Here is an 11488-nt window from a genome sequence, read left to right as displayed (position 1 = left end):
ATGGTGGGCGGCAAGCCTTTAGTGTGTCTCGACGATTTCGAGGCAAGAGCCAAGGAAATACTGCCAACACCAGTGTGGGAATACTGCAGCTCAGGAGCTGAAGAAGAAAACACGCTCAGAGAAAACAGGAAAGCTTACCGCAGGTAGGTTAACCAAACATCGCGTTGTTAACCTATCGTACCCCTTGTTGTTAACATATCGTAAACTCATGAAGCTGAGGTTTAGAGATTCTTTGCACATATTTGATGTTATACTTTGCCCCGAGTGTAGGTATGGAAGTTGTTAAATGACTTACCTGCAGTGTACCTAACCAAAGAAAGCGTGGACGTTACCCCGCGGTGGGCACTTCAGGCACTTCCATTACTTGCAAATATGTCTACGTGCCGCCCAATTGGGAGGGGGGGTATTTTATCAACTTGGTCTAAAATGGGATATCAATTCAATTGAAAAACAGGGTCTAAAATGGGGTTGGGTTTTGAGTGCCCTTGGCTTTAGCAAAAGTGACTATTGGCTTGGTTTTAAAACACCGTCACTAATTGGTCAGAACTCCATGTATGGAAGATTTTGCCCGATAGAAAATATCCAAACAAAGTGGCTCTACTTCTGGTATTTATCCGGACAGGTTGACCATGGCATGGCCACATGAACTAGTAGTGCTTTACGGACGAACTGCGAGGCTTCTTATAGTTCGGACTTTAAAAAGCCAGTCAGACTGCAACTGCAGATAACTGATAATTTTCAGAAGCTGGACCAAAGTTTGGTGAGGGTGAAAGAATTTCGTAGTACTTCCAGAAATGTTTTTCGGAAATCGTGTCTTGGCTAGCAACAACATAACCCTAGATACGGTATTGTGGTAGGCTTTGCCGGTAACTTGGTCATGCAAATGCTTGCTCCGATCACGTTTTGAAAATTTTGACACTATGACTTCTGACCTTTGCCAGAGGTTATAAAGGTCTAAATTGGGGTCCTAACATAACGAGAATTTTCGTCTAAAATGGCCCCGGTATATTTACGTGCGGCCGCACAACCCTGCCACTTCTCTGAGCAAGTGCCCCCGGGGAACGTTACACATAAGTACAGTACGAATAACGGGAGTACATGCAGGGCTACTCTATAGGCCTACTATTCTTCTTGAGGCCCGCTCGTCGTTATCGTGAATTATATCAGTCGTGAAAATAGTCATAAGGGAGCCTTCAGTAATTACTGGGGCTAGACCAGGGAATTCCACGCACACCTATTCTGTACCCCTCGCCCTCCACCTGTCTAAAATGTGATCCCCTATCCGACATTCTGTAACTTGACCCTATACCCCCAACAACTGCAGTATCTACTGTCTGCACGTCCCAGGGGTTGTACACATCAGATTAAACAGCCAGAACGAACCACTTTGATTTGGATATTAGAGGTGGTAGGGTCGTATTCTAGGGTGAAAGGCTGGTCTGTATTCGGTTTGCGAGGTTGGAGTAACTGATAAGAATTTTAATTCTTTCATGAACAGTCTTTGGAAAACTACGCCTTTTTCTTGTTTTCACAGACAATTATGATGAAAAAGATCCCCTTTTCCTTGGTTTTTGGAACAACAATGGGTAACCAACGTCAAAAAGGCAGATCTAATGCTTCATCTTCATCTGGAACCTAATCTAATTACCTACAATTTCTGAACTAAATAGGCTACATACTTTGCCACACTGTCCATGTTCTTTTATTACCAAATGTAGACAATGAAATATGCAGTCGTAAATTTAGAACTTTGGAGCAGCATTGCCATTGAATATTTTATGCACATATTTCTCTATCTGTCGCTATATATTTGACCGTCATCTTTTATTTACGGTCACTCCTTGCAATACCACGTAGCTTATGTTAAATTGTGACCTTGTTGAAAACCAAGAAGAGAGAAAATGATGCGTGATTAAAATCACGATATTCTAATATACGCGTTATTGGCCCTTATAATCGCATACACATCACTTCAGCGTTCGTCTCTTCATATTTTATAGAATTTGGTTGAAACCACGGGTATTGAGAGATGTTTCAACCATAGATATGGTGACTGATATCCTTGGCCAGAGGATAGGTATGCCAATTTGCATATCCCCGACAGCCCTTCATATCTTGGCACATCCCGAGGCCGAAATTGCAACATGTAAAGGTAAATAGCAGCAATAGACGGGCTTTCAAGGTAAATTCTTTCTTGCCAAAGGGTTTTAGACTGAGCCGAATTTAAACGACCTTGAACTCTTTGTCCAGCATAGGGCGAGTTGACATTTCGGTCTCTTTCGAAATCCGTAGAACGACAGCGGAGGGCAGTTCAGGGTTAGGATAACATTTAACACGAAATATTCCAGGGTTAGGAGACTATTTAACACAAAATATCCCAGGCTGAATAAAGATCGCAATCCCTTTGACGGTTTTCTTTTTGGTGGCTTGTTTTTTTCAGCTTCAGCAAAAATGAACACTATCGTGATAATGAGTGCTGCCTCCAGTAAATCAATAGAGGACATCGCTGCCCTGCGACAAACGTCCATCAAATGGCAGCTTGTGTATACCTGGCGTGATCGTGAGGTCACAAAAGACATGATAAGACGAGCTGAAAGGGCAGGCTTCAAAGCGATTGTTCTCAGTGTTGATCTTCCTCTTCTTAGTGTGAAGAGACGGCTTGTAAAAGATGGCAGACAGACCATCTTGCGTACTCTACAGCAGTCTAGAAATATTGATAAGTACATCGGAAAGGTATCTCCAATATATAACACACAAGGGATGCAAGAGATTCAGAAATTAGTTGCAGTTTCGGAGATAAGAACACAAATACAAAATTGCATCAATAATATGAAATCCACCAACCTATTGCAAGGTCTGTTGGCACGCGAATGTTTATGTGAACCTATTAAAGTAGTTTCCATGAACGTTCGTGTACATTCTTTTGCTAATTCAAAATATTCAACGATGTATAGTCATTCAACCAAAGCTCATTATCTTTCATTATGTGACAGAAGAGTACTTAATCTTTCATTCACCCATCGAAGCAGTGCATGATACAATAAGGTAGTTTGTCTAACATAACTCAACAAAAACGTTAGTTGTCAAGTTCTACAAAATACGTAACTCACTATACCCTTAGAAGCGACTGGGTCAATCCATTGGAGATTGTGTCACCATCGTGCGTGTATGTATGTCCATTAATCTGTGCTCACATAACGCTTATGTGCAAACTTTGAAAGAGACCTAAGAGTGTGACAAGTCCTACGGTACTGCATGCAACAGAGATGACCAAAATTAACCTTTTTATTATACTTTACCAAAGGAAACGTAAAGAATACGAAGTCAGACCTCTTCATCAAAATCTACAATTATTCTAACCAAATTATCCTGCACTGTCTCCCTCCTATACAAGTTAGATACGACATATAGCCAAAACAAGGGACTGTGTGCCCTAAGGTATGTGACCATTTGCCCAACATCAGGAGAGCAATTGGTCTCCTGCCTCGAGGGTACATAGTCCCTTGTTTGGGATACATGTATAACGCCTTTTGTTATATGCCTCTCTTACATAGTTTTCACTACAAATGTTTTGCTTTGTTTGCAAATGACGATCATATTCTTTTCTCCAATTTTTAGTTCAGTGTAAGTTAAATTGAAAAATACAAAACGATCTTCATCGTAGAATGGCGTATTGATATATTTCAATCACTTTTATGCGCAGTTTATCGATTTTTCATGCATAGTTTTCTAAAACCCGCCTGTTATTTGAACATTTTTAAATCCAAGTCCTGTCAGTTTCTTGAATGTTTTCCAGTGTGTACATATATTAACCCTTCGAGTGCTGTAATTTTCCGCTCCAAAATTTTAGTGCAACACTTTACCAGTTTTTATGAATTTTTCTGTGAGACTTTTAATGATTTTGGAAAAGTGAACATCATATTTCACTGGCTGCAAATTTTATCAAAATTTCAGTAAAAATCTGAAAATAAAATTGACTAGGGTAAACTTTATAAAGGTGAAAAAATTGACTTCCACGCTCAAAAGGTTAAATGATTGTTCAGCTGTTAAAAGGATGTACAGATTACGGAAAGCATCAAAGCCCATGACAAGGATAACAACATTGACAAATTCAACAATAATGACAAGAAAGTTTGCCAAATTCAGTGTTGTATCCTCTGCCTACAGGACTTGCAGATCGGAGAAGGATTCCCAGCTGAGCTCATGACTTCTTCCGCCGGCTCGACATGGGGAGACATTACATGGATCAAAACAATGACAACATTGCCTGTCATCCTAAAAGGCATCGTGACTGTAGAGGACGCTATGCTTGCCGCAGAACACAACGTACAGGGAATAATCGTATCGAACCACGGTGGCAGACAATTAGATGGTGTACCAGCGACGGTAAAATCTACATTACGCTAACTTCAAGTCTCTTCGTCTCTTCTGTCTCAGTCTTTCAGTCTGTATATATATATATATATATATATATATATATATATATATATATATATATATATATATATATATATATATATATATATATATATATATATATATATATATATATATATATATATATATATCTCGGCGATTATCAAATAGTCAAATCATCATTTTGATGCAAGTAACTTGAATTTTTGGCGTTGTTAAATACAACTGGAATCTCGCAATGTGTTTACACAGCGGTACATGTTTGTAACGAACTCTGTACACACAGATAGACTGTTTTGTCGAACCGCTTAGGTGATGATAGCTATAAGTTGGTTACATTTTAGGTTCTTAACAGTCACAGAGTCTTCGAAGTGTACTACACAATACACATTATTTTAAATATTTATACTAATCACACTTCTTTCTGGTATGCAACCAATACCAATCGGGGGGTTTTTGGCCCTTTTAAAACCCGATAATTAAGATTGTAGTCCACTTCCCCTATGCATGGTGTATTTGGGTCCAAGGAGAAATTTGGAATCACTTCCTTACCTATGATGACGTGTTTTGCAGATTGATGTGTTATCAGACATCGTGATGCAGTCGGAGACAAACTGGAGGTATACGTAGATGGCGGTATACGAACTGGTACTGACGTTTTGAAAGCTTTGGCACTAGGTGCAAGGTCTGTTTTCATCGGTAGACCTGTATTCTATGGCCTGGCATGTGATGTAAGTCTTTCTGTTTTAACTCGTTCATTTTTGGGCATATATACATCATCATATACAGTGGGAATGACCGGTAGCACAATATTTGAAAACTCGTCAGCTGGGCGAATGACAATTTTGTGAAGAGTCGAAAGAGTAAAATGCTTGGTTCGGATAATCGCCTGCCGAACAGCATGGAGTGGCAATGTTATGTCAAAGGACACGAACTGCAATCCCGTGACATAGTTCCGGGCCCTTATTTCGTTTATCTCCAATTTCTTTATCATTATTGTTTTACCATTTTTGTCATAATCTCCCGATTTAGAGCGATCGATCGTGTAATCGTAATTGGTGCCAGGTTTTAATATATTATCGTTTTGTTTAGATCAATTAATTGCACAGAAACTCAAACTAAAGAATTGATGATGCGTTGCATCGCTCTCTTAAAAGAGTTCCTCAAGAAAGTGTATCAGATCACGTTTACATTACAGAGTAGCCCCTAAAGGCCAAGGTAACATGCGCGTCGTCCAGAGCTTTGTCTTGATATGGATGTCTCTTTATTATAACCGCCATGATAATTTAAAATGATGCCTATAATTTTGAACTTTTTGTAAATGTTCCGATGTTCGGCAATGTTTTATTCATTGAACAAGTAAGTGGATGTTCAGTATATTTCCAATTTTACTCTAAAAATGAAACCATTGACGCGCCCAACATTAACGGGTATTTTGAAATTCAAAATGGCCGTTATGATCCCCGCATGGGGAAAAATAATATTTTTGATTTTCACAAACTAAGACCGTGAAACGTTTTTCTCAATGCAAGAGCTTTATCACATGCTTCCAAAAGTGGTAGACTAGAAAAGTGTTGGAATTGAGAGTACGAAAATCGGTATCTCTCCCCGCGGCGCATTCTACCGTAAATAGACTATGAAAGATAATCTCTTTGGATCGTCACATCGTTTGACAAAGATTGGCAGGTAGCATATAAGCACGGTCCCTTTGATAGAGGGACCGTGATATAAGTCTGTTATTGTTAGTATGTTCTAAGTACAAACATTATACTCAAAAGATCAGTATCGCCGAAGGAGGATAAGGTAAAGGCAAGTCTTACGGGACAAGCGTTTCGAATGAGCTTGTCATTACTGCCATGTTATTAGTGAACGAATTGATTTTTTAAAGTTTTGTTTTATAATTTAACAATACTATCAGGGAGAAGAAGGAGTGAAAACTGTTCTTCAGATTCTACATGATGAATTGAGCAGAGCCATGGCGTTGACAGGTTTGTGCTTTTCGAAAAACGATGTCGTCTTTTTCGGCGTCGTTGGAGAGAGAGAGAGAGAGAGAGAGAGAGAGAGAGAGAGAGAGAGAGAGAGAGGTGTTTAAGATAAAGTTTTAGATAATAAATTTAGATAAACAAATACTCTATGATCGGCATTGAGACTGAGCCTTGACACCACACAGAACATACAAAATGTGTCATTCGTCTTACGCTGCCATCCATTATCGGACATTGTGGAGTAAGCTAGTGTGACGTTTGGCAAACACTCTTGATTTCACTTCAAAAATCACTTAACCAAAATATCAGAATTGTCGTGCATAAAGTGCACTTCACGAAATTGCAGATTCTCTCATTGTTCCTTCTTTCAGGATGTAGCAGAATCAGTGATATCTCCAGGGATCTTCTAAGTCAGCGGGACCAATGGTCGAAGCTGTAGACCCATTGTAAGTCGGGTATTATCCAAGGCTTTTGGAGACTGCTTTAAGGGCAGAGAGAGAGAGAGAGAGAGAGAGAGAGAGAGAGAGAGAGAGAGAGAGAGAGAGAGAGAGAGAGAGAGAGAGAGAGAGAGATTCATCCTCAGCAAATATCCGACGAAGTTTTGATGACGTCAACTTAAACAATGTTTAATTACTGAATTCACGATTGCTTCTTCTTCGGTAACAACGGACTCATTGTCTGACAAATTATATCACCAGGATTCTCACCTCACAGCTGCATGACTGATAATTATTATGATTGAATGGATTGCGCCAAACAAGTTTTGCCATCTCCCCTGTCCCTTTAACGAAAATTCAATTGCAAAATGTCCTCTAATTACCTCAACTTACCTGCCCTTTCCCCACATCTTAAGTTATTCTGCCTTTTCAACTCCATCCCCATCGGCAAAAACCGATTACCCCACTACTTGTTTACTACCCCGGCTCATAAAATGAGGCTAATAATTTGGAATAGAGAAGTTTAATTCAATATACCGTTTTACTGTTGGCAGGGACAAGACACAGCACATGAAGTTCAGAACAAGTGAAACCGCTCGGAAAATAGAAAGTTTTAGTATAGAAGGCAAGATAAAGCCCAGACGTACCATGACTGCGGGAAGAACAGATCACTGAAAACAAAAATTTATTCAAATGCCCTGATCAATCGAATTCATCGATAAGATTCACGCAGTTGCCTGCCTAGACTCGTCATTCTTTACCTATCTGGAGGGAACGCGTAAAAGGGAAAAGGTTGTTTTATTTTACAGTAATAGATTCAGTCCAACTTATCTTGACCTTGTAATCAGGGCATCATCAATCGTTCCTAAACTTTGAACTTTCTGTTTCTTTGTAAGAGACGGTATGACACCTGATCGAATGATTTGCATATGTATTGTTTACCGTCAAGTGTGATTTCAATAGAGAAAGGAATTTTCCCCGGCAAAATGAGTTTGAATTCATCGACTTCTGTGATGGAGAGTGCGTTAGGCCGGATGGCTTCTAAAACCTTCGGCAAAGGTCATAACAAGTGATAGAAAAGTTCTGAGATAAAAATGGACCACTTTTGCTCTTTGATTTGAAGAACGGTGTAAGATACAACTCAAATATCACTCTGATAAATATTGTTGTCATAATAATTTTCATATCTTATTCATAGTATTTTTAATAAATCTAATAGCGTTCTATTTTCCAAAAATTGAACATCTGTTAGCGTTTACAGTTCACAAAATCCTAAGACGACACACTCAACATCAGGAATCCCCCCTCCCCGGAGGGGCGATACGGACTCTGCCCTTAAAAGCTGCCTGTTAACTTTTTCTCTCCAAAACCCCTTTCACCAGTCCAATCGGAGTCAATTTTGACCGTTTTGCCATCTTCCCTGTCCCTTGCAAATGTCCACTGATTACCCCCACTAACCTGCCTTATCCAGTATGATCCTCTTTGTGTAGAACCACAGTCACTCTGTCGTCTTGATGCATGATACTCAAAATTGTTGGATGTAATACTACAAATAAAACTACAGAGCGGTTCCAGACGATGTTTACTGTCTGTAAATGTTATATCTATTAGTAAATGGACGACTGTAACCCGATTGAAGTTTGCAATTAAAATCTCTCTAAAACAGAAAGATTTTCCATTCCAACAGCGTAGGAACTTCAACAGCTCATCGACGAAAAAGATTAAAGTGCTACCAAGGATGTAGCTAGGTATGCTTAGAATATTTTTGGAAGAAAGTGGTACCATGTACTACTGTAACTGCTGTGGAAATATCGCCATGTAAACTTGTCACAATGGATTGTTGCGGTGCAAAATATCAAAACACATTAAAGTTGTAACAACACAACATGAGCGTGTGGTGTGTTATACATTGTTATACATTGTGAAACACCTATAACCTGGTCTTAATTCGGGCTATATATATTTGTGGCCGTGTGTTACCAGAAACAACATCGCTATACCCCTCGGCCTATGGCCTCAGGGAATAGCGATGTGTTTCTGGTAACACACGGCCCCTCGGGGTAATAAACGGGCGCTATAGCCCTCATGACCAGCCAATAGGTGTTTACTTAGCATCGTGGTAACCATCCTTGCGACATGTGCCACAATTTTGTTTTTGTTTGTTTTGCTATTGAAATACGTATTAGTCTGACACACCACTGGAATTGGATTTTGCTTCATCGACAGGCCAGGTCTACGCTGCAGAGTTAAATGCATATTTTTTATTTTTTAAGAATATGTCAATTGAGCTATATTAGAAAGCAAGATTAAACGTATCGTACAGCTGTGGTATTTAATTCGATGTAAGCGCGTAGTCGGCTGCGTGCGTAAATACAACAGATTGGTCACTGGGCACGAATACTGTTAATATTGAATATTGAATATTACGGTGACGTCAATTCCAGGCCTCTTAAAACACAGTCACCACTTCGTTTCATCTTCGTCGCGAATTTGCAATTTGCTTAGGTGTATAATATGTCCTGATAGCTCATTGAGTCGCCACTGGCGAACGTCATTACCTCAGTCATACCGCAGACCTTCGAGAAAACCTGGAGGGTCTATGGTCATACTACTGTGTTCTAATAATATTTGCTTAAATTGCCCTGTCCCCTGAAAAACTAGGATTTTATCTAAATGTCAGACCAGGCTTAGGTTTTGTTACAGCGTCGGAATGTAACACACACGCTTAGTCGCAGGTCGGAAAACCACGCACGTACAGCCTGACTGCAGCCGGGAGCAAGCTACAAGACATGCGCACAACAACAACAGATATAAAAAATATTCTAATGTGGTCATCTTTGCATAAATTGATTACTTCCGTCATCTAAGACCTAGAGCTGTACAAGCAGCTGTTGTCAACAAGTGCTAATTCATCTTGAAGGCAGGCAACGCAAATCTTAAAGGGGCAGTCCTCAATCCCTGGTTCTCAAATTAGTGGTTGTTGACATTGACTGTTAATGCTATTTTAGTCCCATTACGGGAAGGCTCCATTAACTAAGGAATACCCTACTTCCCTATGAGGATCAATTTCACAGACCCGCCTTTCCTACAATGGCACTACAATGGCACCAGCTGGATTAGATAAATATTACAATGGGACATTCACACCTTGAGGGATTAAAAGTCTTCTGTTTGTCACCCGAGTTGGTCAGGCAAGGACTCGGGTTTCAGGTACCATGCAAGTTAATGCAGTCTTCCCCTAATGTTTGTTCTCCTTTAAAAGTATTGCACATTTGATCAGTTTGATCAGAGATAAAGCTGATAAAAAAACATCCCTTCAAAATAAGTTCCAGATATCTGTCATGATTACAAAATGCAGTGGCCCAAGTAGCAGTTATACTCGTCGAGAAGGAGGGCGCTTGCTAAATATCTAATAAAATGTAACGGAATTATATTCAGTTCACCTCTGGTGCCAATTTGTTTTTATTTTTTCAACAACTTTGTCATCAAATTTTCAAGGCTCCGTTGTGATTAACTTAAGGAATAGAGTCACAAATTAAGACGATGCAATTTTTACAGCATGAAGATCTGTTATCTTTTACATTTTCACCAATGTTCTTCAGTTGTTGGATGGTTGATACATTGAGTGTCTTAAGAAATTAATCGTAAAGAAATTGAAGTGGAGAGTTCCAGAAAACCTATGCCACGAGAGGAAAAGTCATGCTGAATTAGTTAAGATATTATATATTAGTCAGTACACATCCATCGCATTTGTCTCCGGTACGCCACTTTAGTGATGGGGAGATCATCCATGTGGAACAATCTGCAATAGTCGGACTCAGGTTCCATTTCGCAATTTTCGGTAACATCTCGCTTGATGCTGCGAAATTTTACGAGGTCTTCACCGAATCCATCACCGTAACTCTTCACTTTCTCCCAGAACGTCTTATTGAAATAATCGTACATCTGAATGTCAGCCATCGATAATTTGTCAATGAAGTCCCTCATCTCGCTGGTTATTGGCGGATGTGGAGTTCTATCAACCTTTTGAGGGTAGAAAACAATATCCTCAAAACTCCAACACATAAGTTTTCTCAACAAAATCAGGGACTCGTCGAAGTACTCGGTCAACATGACGAGATCTAACTCCTCATCAAGCTTTTGAAAGTTTTCCCTCAGTACTTTCGGATTCTGACGGTATATACCGAATCTCATCGACAGTGAATTTTCGCCCCAGGTAGCTCGACCAAGTTGCTCATAACTCTCATTCTTCCATTTTAGGTAGGCCAAGAAAGCCTCCGAGTCTGTGGATGCGTTGCTAAAAGATTTGTGGGGGCCAAAAAAGAAGAATCGTGATCGGACATGTGTGTATGGCGACCTGATTATCGTAATGTACTTTGCACCTTGAATGATGTATTCCATCGCCTCACGTTTGTAATTAATGTGATTAGCAATGAAATCGTAACCGGGAAAATCAGTACAGTTATAGCGCAAGATGTCGTAGTTTCCATCTAGTTTATCATACCGTATCAGATAAGTTTCATCTGGTACCAACGCCGCGACGAGGTCATTTTTCAGTCCATATCTGAATAGGAGACTTGTCATCGTGCTACTTCCTGTCTTTTCGGTTTTAATGAAAATGAACTTATTGATCGGCTGACAACTTTCCCT

General features: G+C 39.7%; 1 protein-coding gene and 1 pseudogene across 1 annotated transcript; one reads left to right on the top strand and one right to left on the bottom strand.

Moving 5' to 3' along the window:
* Positions 1-6850, top strand: LOC139141259 (2-Hydroxyacid oxidase 2-like; annotated as a pseudogene).
* A 3714-nt stretch (positions 6851-10564) lies between these two features.
* On the bottom strand, positions 10565-11422 carry LOC139141258 (galactosylceramide sulfotransferase-like). Its single transcript, XM_070710884.1, has one exon. The coding sequence runs from the start codon at positions 11420-11422 to the stop codon at positions 10565-10567; it is 858 nt and encodes a 285-aa protein (XP_070566985.1).
* Positions 11423-11488: the final 66 nt, after the last annotated feature.

The sequence above is a fragment of the Ptychodera flava genome, chromosome 9 (assembly GCF_041260155.1).
Source record: "Ptychodera flava strain L36383 chromosome 9, AS_Pfla_20210202, whole genome shotgun sequence".
NCBI classification, from domain to species: Eukaryota; Metazoa; Hemichordata; class Enteropneusta; family Ptychoderidae; genus Ptychodera; species Ptychodera flava.
Note: the sequence above shows the minus strand (reverse complement) of the source record. Positions and strands in the feature narration are given on the sequence as shown.

What these genes read in the sequence shown, in the direction of transcription:
- LOC139141258 (XM_070710884.1), bottom strand. Translation starts at nt 11,422, where the DNA reads ATGACAAGTCTCCTATTCAGATATGGACTGAAAAATGACCTCGTCGCG.